Here is an 18,917-nt window from a genome sequence, read left to right as displayed (position 1 = left end):
GAGCGACGGAGCAACAGAGCGACAGAGCAACAGAGCGACGGAGCAACAGAGCGACAGAGCAACAGAGCGACAGAGCAACAGAGCGACGGAGCAACAGAGTGGCGGAGCAACAGAGCGAAGGAGCAACAGAGCGACGGAGCAACAGAGCGACGGAGCAACAGAGCGACAGAGCAACAGAGCGAAGGAGCAACAGAGCGACGGAGCAACAGAGCGACGGAGCAACAGAGCGAAGGAGCAACAGAGCGACGGAGCAACAGAGCGACGGAGCAACAGAGCGACAGAGCAACAGAGCGACGGAGCAACAGAGCGACGGAGCAACAGAGCGACGGAGCAACAGAGCGACGGAGCAACAGAGCGACGGAGCAACAGAGCGACGGAGCAACAGAGCGACAGAGCAACAGAGCGACGGAGCAACAGAGCGACGGAGCAACAGAGCGAAGGAGCAACAGAGCGACGGAGCAACAGAGCGACGGAGCAACAGAGCGAAGGAGCAACAGAGCGACGGAGCAACAGAGCGACGGTGCAACAGAGCGACGGAGCAACAGAGCGACGGAGCAACAGAGCGACGGAGCAACAGAGCGACGGAGCAACAGAGCGACTGAGCAACAGAGCGACGGAGCAACAGAGCGACGGAGCAACAGAGCGACGGAGCAACAGAGCGAAGGAGCAACAGAGCGACGGAGCAACAGAGCGACGGTGCAACAGAGCGAAGGAGCAACAGAGCGAAGGAGCAACAGAGCGACGGAGCAACAGAGCGACAGAGCAACAGAGCGACGGAGCAACAGAGCGAAGGAGCAACAGAGCGACGGAGCAACAGAGCGACGGTGCAACAGAGCGACGGAGCAACAGAGCGACAGAGAAACAGAGCGACGGAGAAACAGAGCGACGGAGCAACAGAGCGACGGAGCAACAGAGCGACGGTGCAACAGAGCGACGGAGCAACAGAGCGACGGAGCAACAGAGCGACGGAGAAACAGAGCGACGGAGCAACAGAGCGACAGAGCAACAGAGCGAAGGAGCAACAGAGCGACAGAGCAACAGAGCGACAGAGCAACAGAGCAACGGAGCAACAGAGCGACGGAGCAACAGAGCGACAGAGCAACAGAGCGACGGAGCAACAGAGCGAAGGAGCAACAGAGCGACGGTGCAACAGAGCGACGGTGCAACAGAGCGACGGAGCAACAGAGCGACGGAGCAACAGAGCGACGGAGCAACAGAGCGACGGAGCAACAGAGCGATGGAGCAACAGAGCGACGGAGCAACAGAGCGACGGAGCAACAGAGCGACAGAGCAACAGAGCGACGGAGCAACAGAGCGAAGGAGCAACAGAGCGACGGTGCAACAGAGCGACGGTGCAACAGAGCGAAGGAGCAACAGAGCGACGGAGCAACAGAGCAACAGAGCAACAGAGCGAAGGAGCAACAGAGCGACGGAGCAACAGAGCGAAGGAGCAACAGAGCGACGGAGCAACAGAGCAACAGAGCAACAGAGCGAAGGAGCAACAGAGCGACGGAGCAACAGAGCGACGGAGCAACAGAGCGACGGAGCAACAGAGCGACGGAGCAACAGAGCGACAGAGCAACAGAGCGAAGGAGCAACAGAGCGACGGAGCAACAGAACGACGGAGCAACAGAGCGACAGAGCAACAGAGCGACAGAGCAACAGAGCGACAGAGCAACAGAGCGAAGGAGCAACAGAGCGACGGAGCAACAGAACGACGGAGCAACAGAGCGACGGAGCAACAGAGCGACAGAGCAACAGAGCGACAGAGCAACAGAGCGACGGAGAAACAGAACGACTGAGCAACAGAGCGACCGAGCAACAGAGCGACGGAGCAACAGAGCAACAGAGCAAAAGAGCGACGGAGAAACAGAGCGATGGAGCTACAGAGCGACGAAGCAACAGAGCGATGGAGCTACAGAGCGATGGAGCAACAGAGCTCTGGGGTGGCACGGTAGCACAGTGGTTAGCACTGCTGCTTCACAGCTCCAGGGACATGGGTTCAATTCCCGGCTTGGGTCACTGTCTGTGTGGAGTTTGCACATTCTCCTCGTGTCTGCGTGGGTTTCCTCCGGGTGCTCCGGTTTCCTCCCACAGTCCAAAGATGTGCGGGTTAGGTTGATTGGTCATGCTAAAATTGCCCCTTAGTGCCCTGGGATGCGTAGGTTCGAGGGATTAGCGGGTAAAATATGTAGGGATATGGGGGTAGGCCTGGGTGGGATTGTGGTCGGTGCAGACTCGATGGGCCAAATGGCCTCTCTCTGTACTGTAGGGTTTCTATGATTCTATGATTCTATGACGAAGAAAGCGATAAAGAAAGGAAAGATAGGTTATGAAGCTAGGCTAGCTCTAAATATAAAAAATGATAGTAAAAGTTTTTACAAATATATAAAAAGGAATAGAGTGGCAAGAGTGAATGTTGGACCCTTGGAGGACGAGAGGGGGGATTTAATAGTGGGAAATGAGGAAATTGCTGAAACTTTAAATAAGTTTTTTGTGTTGGTCTTCACGGTGGAAGACACAAATAGTTTACCGAATATTAACGATAGAGGGTTGGTAGGAGGAGAGGTGCTCAATACAATTAATGTTACCAGGGAGGCAGTGCTTGGTAAACTAACGGGACTGAAGGTGGACAAGTCCCCGGCCCCGGATGGAATGCATCCCAGGGTACTGAAAGAAATGTCAGAGGTAATAGCGGATGCGTTAGTGGTTATTTATCAAAATTCGTTGGATTCTGGGGTAGTGCCGGTGGATTGGAAAACGGCTAATGTTACGCCACTGTTTAAAAAAGGAAATAGACAAAAGGCGGGTAACTACAGGCCGGTTAGCTTAACGTCTGTAGTTGGGAAAATGCTGGAATCCATCATTAAAGAAGAAATAGCAGGCCATCTGGATAAGAATGGTTCGATTAAGCAGACGCAGCATGGATTCATGAGGGGAAAGTCGTGCTTGACGAACTTGTTGGATTTTTATGAAGATGTGACTAGTGCGGTTGATGGAGGGGAACCGGTGGATGTGGTGTTTTTGGATTTCCAAAAGGTGTTTGATAAGATGCCTCACAAAAGGTTGCTGAAGAAGATTGGGTCACACGGAGTTGGGGGTAGGGTGTTAGTGTGGATTGGGGATTGGCTATCCGACAGTAAGCAGAGGGTCGGAATAAATGGGTGCTTTTCTGGTTGGCAGATGGTAACTAGTGGCGTGCCGCAGGGATCGGTACTGGGGCCTCAACTATTTACCATTTATATAGACGATCTGGAGGAGGGGACTGAGTGTAGGGTAACAAAGTTTGCAGACGACACAAAGATAAGTGGAAAAGTGAATCGTGTGGAGGGCATAGAAGGTCTGCAGAGAGATTTGGACAGGCTGAGTGAGTGGGCGAGGATCTGGCAGATGGAGTATAACGTTGGCAAATGCGAGGTTATTCACTTTGGAGGAAATAATAGCAAATTGGATTATTATCTAAATGGAAAAAAATTACAACATGCTACTGTGCAAAGGGACCTGGGGATCTTTGTGCATGAGACGCAAAAATCCAGTCTGCAGGTGCAACAGGTGATCAAGAAGGCAAATGGGATGTTGGCCTATATCGCAAGGGGGATAGAATATAAAAGCAGAGATGCCTTGCTGCATCTGTACAGGGCATTGGTGAGGCCGCAGCTGGAATACTGTGTGCAGTATTGGTCCCCTTATTTGCGGAAGGATATATTGGCCTTGGAGGGAGTGCAGAGAAGGTTCCCCAGGTTGATACCAGAGATGAGGGATGTTGAATATGAGGAGAGACTGAGCAGATTGGGTTTGTACTCATTGGAATTTAGAAGGCTGAGGGGGGATCTTATAGAGACCTATAAGATAATGAAGGGGCTGGATAGGGTAGAGGTGGAGAGATTCTTTCCACTTAGAAAGGAAACTAGAACTAGAGGGCACAGCCTCAAAATAAAGGGGGGTCAGTTTAGGACAGAGTTGAGGAGGAACTTCTTCTCTCAGAGGGTGGTGAATCTCTGGAATTCTCTGCCCACTGAAGTGGTGGAGGCTACCTCGTTGAATATGTTTAAATCACAGATAGATGGATTCCTGATCGGTAAGGGAATTAGGGGTTATAGAGATCAGGCGGGTAAGTGGAACTGATCCACTTCAGATCAGCCATGATCTTATTGAATGGCGGGGCAGGCTCGAGGGGCTAGATGGCCGACTCCTGCTCCTATTATATTCTTATGTTCTTATGTTGAGATCAAAAAGGAGGAGGTATTGGGGTTCTTGAGAAACATCAAGGTAGACAAGTCTCCAGGGCCTGATGGGATATACCCCAGAATACTGAGAGAGGCAAGAGAGGAAATTGCTGGGGCCTTGAGAGAAATCTTTATATCCTCACTGGCTACAGGGGAGGTCCCAGAGGATTGGAGAATAGCCAATGTTGTTCCTTTGTTTAAGAAGGGTAGCAAGAATAATCCAGGTAATTATAGGCCAGTGAGCCTTACATCAGTGGTAGGGAAATTATTGGAGAGGATTCTTCGAGACAGGATTTATTCCCACTTGGAAATAAGTGGACGTATTAATGAGAGGCAACATGGTTTTGTGAAGGGGAGGTCGTGTCTCACGAACTTGATCGAGTTTTTCGAGGAAGTGACAAAGATGATTGATGAGGGTAGGGCAGTGGATGTTGTCTACATGGACTTCAGTAAGGCCTTTGACAAGGTCCCTCATGGCAGACTGGTGCAGAAGGTGAAGTCGCATGGGATCAGAGGTAAGCTGGCAAGGTGGATACAAAACTGGCTCGGTCAAAAAAGAGAGAAGGTAGCAGTGGAAGGCTGCGTTCCTGAATGGAGGGCTGTGACAAGTGGTGTTCCTCAAGGATCAGTGCTGGGACGTTTGTTGTTTGTAATATATATAAATGATGTGGAGGAAAATGTAACTGGATTGATTAGTAAGTTTGCGGACGACACAAAGGTTGGTGGATTTGCGGATAGCGATGAGGACCATCAGAGGATACAGCAGGATGTAGATCAGTTGGAGACTTGGGCGGAGAGAGGGCAGATGGAGTTTAATCCGGACAAATGTGAGGTAATGTATTTTGGAAGGTCTGATACAGATAGGAAATATACAGTAAATGGCAGAACCCTTAGGAGTACTGATAGGCAAAGGGATCTGGGTGTACAGGTACACAGGTCACTGAAAGTGGCAATGCAGGTGGAGAAGGTAGTCAAGAAGGCATACGGCATGCTTGCCTTCATCGGCCGGGGTATTGAGTTTAAAAATTGGCAAGTCGTGTTGACGCTTTATAGAACCTTAGTGAGGCCGCACTTGGAATATAGTGTTCAATTCTGGTCGCCACACTACCAGAAGGATGTGGAGGCTTTGGAGAGGGTACAGAAAAGATTTACCAGGATGTTGCCTGGTATGGAGGGCATTAGCTATGAGGAGAGGTTGGAGAAACTTAGTTTGTTCTCACTGGAGCGACGGAGGTTGAGGGGAGACCTGATAGAAGTCTACAAGATTATGAGAGGCATGGACAGAGTGGATAGTCAGAAGCTTTTTCCCAGGGTGGAAGAGTCAATTACTAGGGGGCATAGGTTTAAGGTGCAAGTTTTAAAAGAGATGTACGAGGCAGATTTTTTACACAGAGAGTGGTGGGTGCCTGGAACTCGTTGCCGGGGGAGGTAGTGGAAGTGGATACGGTAGTGACTTTTAGGGGGCGTCTTGACAAGTACATGAATGAGATGGGAATAGAGGGATATGGTCCCTGGAAGCGTAAGGGGTTTTAGTTAAGTCAGGCAGCATGGTCGGTGCAGGCTTGGAGGGCCAAAGGGCCTGTTCCTGTGCTGTAATTTTCTTTGTTCTTAGTTCTAATAGTGCCACTGTAGCGTGCACATAACCATGTCGACTGACTATCTGAGAGCTAGCATTGGGTTGATGTCAAGAGACTGCACATTCTCCCATGTCAAAGTCTGGCATTTACATACACCTCCAATCTCTTATAGTTTCAGTCCTGTAGCAGAAATTGAAAGGCACAACATATGTCAGTAAGGTCCATAATTCTGCATCATGCAGGTGGAAAAGTGGGTACTATTATTGGGGTGATGTTTAGATGTACACGCGGACACAAGATAATGCTGCAGGCCGCCAGGAATGCATGCCAGTCTCAAGTTTGGTGTTATGTGCACCACAATCAAGGCAGACAGACATTACATGGAGGCCAATGAAATATGCACTGACTGCACAGCACATCACTATTCAATCCTCTAAGATCCATGCTAAACACTCTTCAGTGCAGAACCATCAGGAAGCTAAACCAGCCTGCAGCTTCTAAACTTATGAGCCAACTTCATTTCAACTTCTGAAGCAGGTCTCGGCTATGCATTGCTCAACCACCAAGTTCTTTGAGCCAGAGCCTTTTACATGTTGCTACAATGCAAAGAATTGTAGCAACATGAGTAAAGGCTCTGGCTCAAAGAACTTGGTGGTTGAGCAATGCAAAGACACTGTAAGGAGATGGTGCGAGACAGCATGACTGAGGCACACAATGGGACATTTGTTAAATTTGATTCATCACAGAGCATATTATCAGACAGAAGATACATACACAAGATGAGAAGTTGACAGTAACAAATTCTGTTTACCAATGTGCAGGTTGTGAACACCCATGCCACTTTTGTGCTCTTCGTATTTCTTAACTTTTTTTAACTTACTGCTACGTCTTGGTGCATCCCCGACATCTACAGGAGAAGTGGAGGCAGCCTGCTGACTGCTACAGCTTGTTGTCTGTGACAACCTTGGTAGGCATCCTCTGGTGGGCCCTGGCTTGTTTTGGGCTTCTTGCTGTATGGCAGGTGCACCCTCCTCAGTCTGTGGAGCTGGAGCTGATTGGGTCACAGGCGGAGGGGATTGGGAGCAGCTGGACATTCATGGTGACTACCGGAGGGGGGAGGAGGTCTGGCTGATGCTCCTCGTCCCTTTGGGTGCCATGGTCTCCTGCCTGACTCTTTGAGGGGAAGGGGTACCTGGAGTGAGCTCGAGGTGCCTCGACACCCTCTCGCCTAGCCGCTGATGCATCCCACCTATGGCTAGAGCAATAGAGAACAAGTCCTCACACAGATCAGGCACAAAGTCCTAGACCAAGGTCTCCATTGCGGTTGCCATCTTACCAATGTTGACCTTAATGCACTGGCATGTCGGCACAATGAAATCAAACTGAATGCAGACAGATTTGTCCATTATTTGTTCTAATCTGGTGTCAGCCTCTGACAACCTTGCCTGATATGCCTGTGCCTGTGTTTCCAGCACTGACAACTCTGCAGGGGCCATGTCCACAGGCTTGTTATCAGCAGAAACCTGGCCTCTAAATCGTCTGAGTGTCAGTGACCTCAGATGTCCCTGCCTCTGCCTGCTGTGATCTAGAACCTGCACTCACCAGATGGTGACCCTGAGTCTGAAAATTGGTCCCGTTGACCGTTTTTTTCTGCACTGGTAGAGGGTGCAAGTGAAGGCTGTGATGGATCCACGTCCAGTGGATCCTCAGGATCCTCATCAGAGGTGGCCTGGGGCTGGGACTGAGGGGTGACTGCAAGTAACCCTCTTCTTGTTCCTGCTGGTGCCTCTTAAAGAGAGCAGAGATAATGAGTCATTGGCTGTATGGTGATCAACATTACAAAGCATTCTCCGCTTCCAAGGAGCTGTTGATGGATCCTCACTGGCTTGAGAAGTTGATCTTACCCTCGGCAGGTTCCGTTCTTTGCCAGCTGGTTCTGACGCCTGCTCTTCAAATGTTGAGAGTGGCCTGAGCTCAGACATCCTAGCTCCTGTCTGGGATCGCTCCCTTTTGTTGCGAGTGCTCTTTTCCTGCACAGTCATATGGACAGATTGTGAGCAGGACAGATGCCACAGCAGATGATTAGCATGCCTGCCTTCTTGGGGTATTGAGTGAACCTCTTTAAGAGCTGAGGATGAGAACTGTACAGGATGCGATAAGAGATGAAGATGTTGTGTGTGAGAGAATCAGTAGTGATGTTCCTTGCGCTGGCAGTGTGTGAGACACCAACACCAAATTCATCAGCCACACTCACAAGACAGCACGGAACATCACCCAAGCACAACGCAGCGCCATCCACGCTCTCAAGACCAACCGCAACATTGTCATCAAACCAGCAGACAAATGAGGGGCCATCGTCATACTGAACAGCACGGATTACTGCAAAGAGGTGTACCGACAACTGAACAACAAGGAACACTACAGACAGTTACCCACAGATCCAACCAAAGAACACACCCGCCAACTCAACACTCTGATCAAGACCTTTAATCCGGACTTTCAGAGCACCCTCCGTGCTCTCATCCCACGTACTCCCCGCGTTGGAGATCTCTACTGCCTCCCGAAGATACACAAGGCAAACACACCCGGCTGTCCCATCATATCGGGCAATGGGACCCTGTGCAAGAACCTCTCCGGCGATGTCGAGGGCATCCTGAAACCCATTGTACAAAGAACTCCCAGCTTTTGTCGCGACACGATGGACTTTCTACAGAAACTCAGCACACGTGGAGCAGTTGAACCAGGAACACTCCTCGTCACAATGGATGTCTCGGCACTCTACACCAGCATCCCCCACGATGATGGCATTGCTGCAACGGCCTCAGTGCTCAGCGCCGACAACTGCCAGTTTCCAGATGCAATTTTACAACTCATCCGCTTCATCCTGGACCACAAAGTCTTCACCTTCAACTACCAGTTCTTCATCCAGACACACAGAACAGCCATGGGGACCAAATTCGCACCTCAATATGCCAACATCTTCATGCACAGGTTCGAACAAGACTTCTTCACCACACAGGACCTTCAACCGATGCTATACACTAGATACATCAATGACATTTTCTTCCTTTGGAGTCATGGTGAACAATCACTGAAACAACTATATGATGACATCAACAAGTTCCATCCCACCATCAGACTCACCATGGACTACTCTCCGGAATCGGTTGCATTCTTGGACACACGCATCTCCATTAAGGACGGTCACCTCAGCACCTCACTGTACCGCAAGCCCACGGATAACCTCACGATGCTCCACTTCTCCAGCTTCCACCCTAAACACGTTAAAGAAGCCATCCCCTACGGACAAGCCCTCCATATACACAGGATCTACTCGGATGAGGAGGATTGCAACAGACACCTCCAGACGCTGAAAGATGCCCTCATAAGAACAGGATATGGCGCTCGACTCATCGATCGACAGTTCTGACGCGCCACAGCGAAAAACCGCACCGACCTCCTCAGAGGACAAACACGGGACACGGTGGACAGAGTACCCTTCGTCATCCAGTACTTCCCCGGAGCGGAGAAGCTATGGCATCTCCTCCAGAGCCTTCAACATGTCATTGATGAAGACGAATATCTCGCCAAGGCCATCCCCACACCCCCACTTCTTGCCTTCAAACAACCGCACAACCTCAAACAGACCATTGTCCACAGCAAACTACCCAGCCTTCAGGAGAACAGTGACCACGACACCACACAACCCTGCCACAGCAACCTCTGCAAGACGTGCCGGATCATCGACACGGATGCCATCATCTCACATGAGAACACCATCTACCAGGTACATGGTACCTACTCTTGCAACTCGGCCAACGTTGTCTACCTGATACGCTGCAGGAAAGGATGTCCCGAGGCATGGTACATTGGGGAGACCATGCAGACGCTACGACAACGGATGAATGAACACCACTCGACAATCACCAGGCAAGACTGTTCTCTTCCTGTGGGGGAGCACTTCAGCGGTCATGGGCATTCAGCCTCTGATCTTCGGGTAAGCGTTCTCCAAGGCGGCCTTCATGACACACGACAGCGCAGATTCGCTGAACAGAAACTGATAGCCAAGTTCCGCACACATGAGAACGGCCTCAACCGGGATGTTGGGTTTATGTCACACTACCAGTAACCCCCACAGCTTGCCTCCTGGACTTGCAGAATCTCACTGGCTGTCTTGTCTGGAGACAATACACATCTCTTTCACCTGTGCTTAACGCTCCCTCCACTCACATTGTCTGTATCTTTAAGACCTGGTTGGCTGTAGAGATTCACATTCTAATCAGTATTCTGTAACTTGATTTTGTGTCTCTGTGCCCTGTTTGAGAGCAGATTTCCACTCCATCTGATGAAGGATCAGCGCTCCGAAAGCTAATGGCATTTGCTACCAAATAAACGTGTTGGATTTTAACCTGATGTTGTTAAAACGCTTACTGTGTTTACCCCAGTCCAACGCCGGCATCTCTACATCGTGTATGAGATCCCAGTGGACTAGAAGGTATTTGACCCTTCAACTAGGCTTATGAAATTGTGAGTTGAGAGTGAGAGAAGATGAACTTACCCTGGCAGAGTGGATGAAAAAATTTGTCCTCTTCCTGCAGTGGATGGTGATTCTCCTCTAGGGTGTATTTGCATTGACTCTACTGGTGACCAGCTCTCAAGCCTTGGTGATGAGATTGGTGGACCTCTGGCTCCCATCATTGGGGAAAAATATGTCCCGACAGTCAGGAAAGAGATAGAGAATCTGGTGAACTGGTGCGATGACAATAATCTCTCCCTCAATGTCAGTACAACAAAGGAGATAGTCATCGACTTCAGGAAATGTAGTGGAGGACATACCCCTGTCTACATCAACAGGTATGAAGTGAAAATAGTCGAGAGTTTCAAGTTTCTAGGTGTCCATATCGCCAACAACCTGTCCTAGTCCCTCCACATCAATGCTATAGTTAAGAAAGCCCACCAATGCCTCTACTTTCTCAGGATGCTAAGGAGATTTGGCATGTCTGCTACAACTTTCACCACCTTTTACCAATGCACCATAGAACGCATCTTTTCTGGTTGTATTATAGCTTGGCATGGCCCCTGTTCTGTCCAAGACCGCAAGAAACTACAAAGGGTCGTGAATGAAGCCCAGTCCATCACGCAAACCAGCCCCCATCCATTGACTCTGACTGCACTTCCTGCTGCCTCGGAAAAGCAGCCAGTCAAGGACCCCACGCACCTTGGACAGACTCTCTTCCATCTTCTTCCTTTGGGAAAAAGATACAAAAGACTGAGGTCACGTACCAACCAACTCAGGAACAGCTTCTTCCCTGCTGCCATCAGACTTTTGAATGGACCTACCTTATATTAAGTTGATCTTCCGTTACATCCTAGCTATAACTATAACACTACATTCTGCACCCTCTCCTTTCCTTCTCTGTGTACAGCATACTTTGTATCAGGCACAAGAAACAATACTTTTCACTGTATACTAATACATGTGACAATAATAAATCAAATCAAAATCCATTGCCTAGAGGAGTACCTCCGTTTAGTGTTGCTAAACTTCAGAGCAGCATGCTTAGTTCTCTTAGGGACGATTCAACTGGCTGGCACAACAAGTCCTTGGCTGCAGAGAGCGATGTATGCATGTGGTGTAAACATGGCACCTGAAGGTTTTGGCAGGGTGGACGAATCCCAGCCTGCCCTGCAATGACATACGATGTGCTTCATGTTCATGTGTATATTATGAGCTGAAGAGTGGACAATCTGGTGTGGAAGCATGCCACGATGACTGGCAGGTTCCGTACCACCTTTCCTGTCCACCACTGCACTTAGTCTCCGGAACAGAAAATTCTGGTTTTGGTCTCTTTAATTGTTACTAGGACTGTAGATTATAATTTATTTTAAATACAATCATTATTAATTTCAGCCAACTAGTAGAACCTAGCAGGACAAGTCATGGTGCCTCTATAAGAAAGTATTTTGAAAATTCCAATGATACTGAGCTGAAAATTTTCCAAAAGATCCTTTACTTACGCATCTCCAGACTTTCGATAGTTTTCTGGGCACTCAAAGATCAGGCAACGGAAGCTGCCCTGAACATTGAAGCAGGTCTCAGTGCCAGAGCAGTTATGCCTCCCTGTGATACATTCATCGATATCTGTGGGAAAGGCAGCAGGTTTTAGGTTAGGGAATGTAATTTTACAGGATTCTAGATTATTGCTGTATTCAATTGAGCTTGGATGTCCTTAGGAAAAGTCAATGCTGAATCTCAATATACTGAGGGACTCTCTGTTTTCTCGTAAAATCTTCCACACACCAAAAATCCAATAAATATTAATAAAAGTTAATTTGCTGATACTAAACAAATAAAAAGGTACAAGGTTTTTCCTAATTCTGCTGAAGGTATTCTGTTGAGGAGCAATATATTTGTGCTAAATGTGCTGAATTTTGCACTGAGATCGGGGCACCCTTCCAAAACAGCACTCAAGCACTTTGCAGCCAAGCCCACCAGCATTTTAGGCCATGCCCCCCAAAGCCGGCTCACAACTCACCACTCTCTTAAAAAATGGCTGAGTGTGGGACCAGAACATGACTGATAACTGGAGCGATCTGCATCGGTTTTTCTCACTGTTATGACACTTAGGGCACGATCTTTCCGACTGGGCCAGGAAAATAGGACACGAGGCTTTCTCGCCTGACGCGAACTGGTCTTGCGTCAAAAGCCATCTTCCCAACCATGTTTTGCCAATGTAATCTGCTTCCTGCCTGAAAAGGGTGCAAAGCCGATTTAAATATAAATAACATGATTTGCATGTCATTAACGAGACTGGCATAGTCGTTTCCAGCCTCCCAGACGTATTACCCATCATCGGCGAGATGTCTCAGCGACGAGAATGACTCGTGATCCCCAACAACGGGGCCCAGACATGATGGCCATGTCAGGGGGACTGGAGGTCAACAAAGACTTCAGGTGGTTGCGGGCATGCCCAGACAGTGCCCATGGGACAGTGCCATCCTGGCAGTGCCCATTGGGCACCCTGGCAATGCCCACCAGACACCATAACTGTGCCTGAGCAGTGCCAAGGGACTGCAGCCTGAGTGAGGGTTTGCCAATGATGCGGGGAAGCAGGGGGAGAGCTCTGTGAGTTGGGAGCTCTGCAAGGGGTGGAGTCAAGGGCCACCTCTGCAAAAGCAGGGGATTGATCGGCGGGAGGAGGGGACTCTGCAGATGGGGTGTTGATCGGTGGGGGGATGCGGCGAGGGACCGGCAAAGGAGCAATCGCCAAGGGTGTGGTGGGGGCGATGTCCATGGGGAAGGTGGGAGATCGGGGCGCTTGTGCTACGGCGCCCCAAGCAGTCTGCAAGTGGCTTCACCAGCGAGATTAAACTGCACCCCCTACTGGTGAGAAATGTACTTCTAAAAAAAGTGACTGAGTGTCATAAGATTACATTTTTAAACTCGCCCAAAAAACGGGTTTGAAAGTCTTGTTCGGCACTTCGAATTTTTATGGGAAGATCCAGCCCTTATTTTGTTGAGGGAAATTCACGGCCAAGATCTCTTATGTACTCGGATTTCAGTTTGTCTGATGTTATATGATAGAAGCTGAAGTTTCAAAGGGTTCTTAAGCGTTTCCAGTTGAAAATTACACTTCAGAAATTTGAGAGTTATTGTAAAGATCACAGCAGAGTCAAATTCCAATGCGAGTTTGGATAAATAAAGAAAGCCCGTCTGTTTACCATTAGATTTTTCAATCTTCCTAGAATGACCTTTTTAACACCAAACAATGGTCACTGAAGGTGAACAGTATGTTAATCAAGATCAGAATCCAAATCTCCAAAGTTTCTCATTAAATACTCAGAGTTGTTATTATTGGCGGCACGGTAGCACAGTGGTTAGCACTGCTGCCTCACAGTGCCAGGGACCCAGGTTCAATTCCCAGCTTGGGTCACTGTCTGTGTGGAGTTTGCACGTTCTCCCTGTGTCTGTGTGGGTTTCCTCCGGGTGCTCCAGTTTCCTCCCACAGACTGAAAATGTGCTGGTTAGATGCATTGACCGGAACAGGCGCCAGAATGTGGCGACTAGGGGAATTTCACAGTAACTTCATTGCAGTGTTAATGTAAGCATTATTTGTGACTAATAAAGAAATTTTTAAAAAAACTTTATTTATAAATCCTTAATTACTTTATTTCATGTCTTTTCTGCATTGCAGCAGACATAGGCCCAAATCATCCGATCAGGATCGAAAACCTTGGCCCACATCCTCTGATCCTCAGATAGTCAGAGACAGGATGTATCCCGGAGGATGGGCTATGGGGCCCTCGGAAATCTCACTCAAGGACTCCATGGGAATTGCCTGGAAGTTTGAACTTCTGATGGACAATTCCTTTGCATCCCAGGACCCTCCTGCAGATGGTTCCGACTTACCAGAATAGTTACCAAGGAAATGTTAGACTGGAAAAAAAAATCTGGTCTAAAACCTGGGGAGAGTTGTGCAGTGGGGCTAAACAGTTGGGTCAGGGGTAGAAATCATAGAAATCATAGAAACCCTACAGTGCAGAAGGAGGCCATTCGGCCCATCAAGTCTGCACCGACCACAATCCCACCCAGGCCCTACCCCCACATATTTACCCGCTAATCCCTCTAACCTACACATCCCAGGACTCTAAGGGGCAATTTTTAACCTGGCCAATCAACCTAACCCGCATATCTTTGGACTGTGGGAGGAAACCGGAGCACCCGGAGGAAACCCACGCAGACACGAGGAGAATGTGCAAACTCCACACAGACAGTGACCCGAGCCGGGAATCGAACCCGCGACCCTGGAGCTGTGAAGCAGCAGTGCTAACCACTGTGCTACCGTGCCGCCCTCAGGTGACAGGGGTCCATCAGGTTGGGTTGGGAGCTAGTCAGGTCAGGTTAGGGAGGAGTCGGGGTGGAGGGTGGGGGGTGAAAAGTCACATGGTGGGGGCTAGTCAAGTCATATCAGGGGAGAATCAGATGATGGGATTCGTCAGGTTGGGTCAGGGAGTATTGGGGGGATCAGGGGGTAGTCAGGGAGCCAAGGGGCAGTCGGGGGGTCAGTGTGAATGATTGGGGGGCAGTTATGAAGTTACCCAGGTGTTAGACCAGGTATTTTTCTGTCCAATATTTCTTGAGTAACATTTCCTGGTAAGTAAGTCGGATACTTCCAAAATATCTGACTCTAACTCAGAGTTGGAGACTTTCTCGGAGGGTCCCATGGAGCTGGAGAATTGCCAATTGGAAATTCAAACTTCCCAGGCAATTCCCACAGAGTCCTTGCATTCAGACTTCCAAGATATTATGCCAAATGCAGACAAATGGGGTTAGCTTAGATGGGCTTTTTGGTCGGCATGGAGCAGTTTGGGCCGAAGGGTCTGTCTCCGTGCCATAGATTCTAGAATTTCTATGTACCACAGCACATCTTCTGGGGTACGTTTGGTTTCCAACTATCCGGAGACCAGAAAATCTGACCCATAATCTCTGGGACTGCACTGTGCATAAAGAAATGACAGCCAGGTGGAGGGTGGGAATCACCACAGACCCATGACATTTTGATCAAAATTACCTTTTAACAATGCAGATTGCATCATCTACCACAGAGTTGTACAAAGGTGAGGTTTGATGAGGATCTTCCCAATAGGGCTAGTATCCTTAAAATTATTTACTTTCACAGTTTCCACTGTCATTTTGCGTTTTTATTGTCTGAGAATCCACGAAATACTTCTCAAATTTTGACACTTTTTCATTAAAACAAATGAAGTTTCAAATTGAAGGGGTTGTCTTCATACACTCAAGGCAGGGTCAACAATAGGTAATTCTGGTAACTCTTTTGGCTGGTAGGAAAGTTGTTTGTAGCAGAAGGTATAGCACCAATAATTCCCCATCTTCAAACACAAAGCTTTTCTCAGAACGTACATATTGATTGTTTTTGTTTTAATCTCAAAGCAAGTGCAATTAATCAGTAGCCTTTTTCACATGAGCATTTTTAATATTCTTGCCTGAATTTTCCAGACATTTCCTGCTACGTTTCTTCAAAGATCAAAGGAGAAAGAAGAAAACAGATTGATGTTGGCAATGCCCACCTCTGTTCCACCTCCACAATTTTTAATGTGGGCCTGGCAATGTAAAATTGTCCACCCTTATGTAAATAATATGCAAATTGATGTATTCCTCATATTTCTGTTATTTCCAGGCAACCACCATTTAGAATTTAGCAGAGGGCATATATTACTGGTTGCAGCAGTGAATGTCTGTGCTCCAGCTGTCTAAGTATGGCCATGCACAGGTCCTAGATGAGATACAAAAAATGGAGGGGGGGAGGGTGAAATTTTTTCCTATCTTACTGGCAGTTCCCAGACTGCGGACACCTCTGTACCATACAAACTTTTGGGAAGTCAGGGGCAACCATCGACCACCTTAGTTGTGGCAGGATTCCTAGTGGACACTAAAGAGCCTGTCTCTAATATATTATCGACCAAGTGCCAGAATTTTGGCTGGAGAAGAGGTAGCATTTCCATGGCAGGCAGAAGTTGTGTCCGAAACAGAAAATCAAGGTTACAGATCTTCTAAAAATATGCAAATGCAATGGAATCGATTATTCCACTTGTTCCCATAACTGAACTAACCACTGAAAATGAATGTGCCGTGCAACTGAAGCAAATCTAGCAGGTTTACTTCAGAGCTTGACCTTCTATATGCAGAACATACTCTTGTTTGTCAACAGACTGCTAAGTTTTTACAAGAAATGAAAGGCACCTATACATCTGACATGCAGTTCTCCATCCTTTCACCAGGATATTTCTGTGTGGGCCCAGAATTCAAGACTTCAAAAGGCTAAGTGCACTGATCTGGAAAACATGGGTCACCGATGTAGGACACAGACCATGACATCAAGCACACAGCTTATCGGGGTGAATCTAGGCTGTCATCTGCATGATCTCATGGTGCTGAAGTGATGATACCTGCACTGTGTTTCAATGTGTTTCAATCCTCAAACAGCTCAAAAAAGACTTATACCTGGTTTGTGACAAAGATATTAAATTTTACATGTGTAAAATACATTTAGGGTACAACTTTGTTTATTACTGCACTGTACTGATAACAGTAAATGCAAGCCATTCAGTACATAGGACACCTCCTGATTTCAGAAACAGGAGATTTAAAGGTTTGAAATATATTGAAATACTTAAAAATGCTATGACATGGAACTTTCTGGACCAGTCGAGTTTCAGGTTGATGCAATTTGGTGAACATCCAACTTGTGGCCCAGTCCTGATTATCTTAATTACATACTTTTAAAAAAACTTTCTTTACTGTTATAACCAGCTCTGATGTAAAACTACAATGAGCAAAGTAAGAGAGCTAGTATGGCAGCAGGGAGATCTGGTGGTCGTGGCATTGGCGTGTTGGACTCCAGACTTATTCAAGGATCCAAGATTAACAGTTACAATTTTTGGCTGTGATGGCAGCAAATCCGGAAGGCATAAAGCATCTTCCAGCTGATCACACCAGCACAACACAAATAGTCATGGAGCTATCATGCTTTACACTGTGCAGATTTACCAGCTGAAGCTGAAGTGGACTATGAGCAGGAGAGGGCATTGGAGGGAAGAGATATGGGGCAGAATCTTCCCCAAAAATTCAAAGTGTCATTAAAGTGTGAAAACCGTGTGATCCACACCGGCTTTTTGGGTGAGTTCAGCACTGCAACTTTCCACATTCTGTTAGTTTTTCTGGCAGCTGGTTGCTTTGCACAGGTGCAGGGGGTGGGGGCTGAAGCCTAAGTATGCTGGGAAGCTGGCTGCAGAGCACTCGGGCAGCACAATCTGCTACTGCACCGGGAGACCTCCCACCGCCTGCCTCCCCATCATCGGTGGCATTGCCACCACCCTCCAACCCCCCCCCAACCAACACGGGTCACTGGCATCAGGACATGAGGACCCTTCCAATGTGCCCCCTGCTGGACACCCGACATGCCCCCTCCCCCTATCACAACCTCTCCGCCTCCCACTCCTGCACAACCCCCTCCTTTGTCTTGTCTGTACCCTTATCAATAAGTAGTAACCTCAACTGTAGACAATCATTTAAATAGTACCTCACTCATTGCCAAAAATACTACACAAATGTTCCTGCAAAGGCCAGTCACTCCAGTGCACTGCTGCACTCTCGGAGGTGCCAACCTTTGGATGAGGCATTAAAACCAGGATCCATTTGCCCTTTCAAAAGGACATAAATGATCCTGTGTCACTAGAATGAGAAGTTAAAATTATCAAGGCTGATTGAAATTGTTTCTACTTGTAGAGGAGACCAAAATTGGTGGCCATAAATACAAGACAGTTACCAATAAAGCTAATAGGGAATTCAGAAGAAAATGTTTTACCCATAATGTGGTTAGAATGTGGAATATGAGTAGCTGAAACCATCAGCCTCGATCAAGTTAAAGTAAAGCTAGATAAACACAGAGGGAAGAAAAGGAATAGGAGATTATGCTGATGGGATTATATAAAGAGAAGTGGAAGGAGATTCAGACAAATAATCACAAGCATACACTAATATAGCTGAATAGACTATTTTTGCATTGAACGTTCTATGTAATTTTGCAAAAGGGGTGCTCTCCTGAGTATACGGAGTAATATTTATTCCTCAACAAATATCATTAAAATTGATTATCTGCTCTATTGTGTGTGTTTGTGGGACCTTGCTGTGCATGAATTGGCTTTCTCATTTCATACATTACAATAGTGACCAACTTCAAAGTATTTAACAGGATGTAATGTATTCCTTTTAGGTGACCAGGGAGAGAGATCCTCACATCTGTCAAGAAACATCATCTGGCAGCTTCATAGGAAAGCTTGGGTTTCTTTCCATGCTGACAGGTGAGAAGCCCTCTACTCCAGTATTCTGATGTTTGGTGATGAACTAATAGAGACAGGAACACCTTAAAGAAGTGACAGAATGCTCAGATCTCAGACAGAAAAAGAAAAGGACGTTGCTGAAAGAAGGTTTCCAGCTACTTCAAATCGAACAGTTTTGTTTTCCTTCCACAAATTTTTCTTTAGAACTTGTAACTTTAAAAAAATCTGTCACATAGACTTGAAAAAAATGACT

The 18,917-nt window shown here is 47.6% G+C and overlaps 1 protein-coding gene across 4 annotated transcripts in view; it reads right to left on the bottom strand.

Moving 5' to 3' along the window:
- LOC144498644 (fibulin-1-like) overlaps window positions 1-18,917 on the bottom strand; it is a 309,419-nt gene that overhangs the window by 164,498 nt on the left and 126,004 nt on the right. For all 4 annotated transcript variants that reach the window (XR_013498738.1, XM_078220077.1, XM_078220076.1 and 1 more), the window contains exon 14: window positions 11,822-11,945. Coding sequence is in view for 3 of the 4 variants with exons in the window: in XM_078220077.1 (XP_078076203.1) it covers window positions 11,822-11,945 (124 nt within the window). In the remaining variant the exon portion in view is untranslated. The remainder of the gene's footprint in view (window positions 1-11,821; window positions 11,946-18,917) is intronic.

Source organism: Mustelus asterias, chromosome 9 (assembly GCF_964213995.1).
Source record: "Mustelus asterias chromosome 9, sMusAst1.hap1.1, whole genome shotgun sequence".
Taxonomy (NCBI): Eukaryota; Metazoa; Chordata; class Chondrichthyes; order Carcharhiniformes; family Triakidae; genus Mustelus; species Mustelus asterias.
Note: the sequence above shows the minus strand (reverse complement) of the source record. Positions and strands in the feature narration are given on the sequence as shown.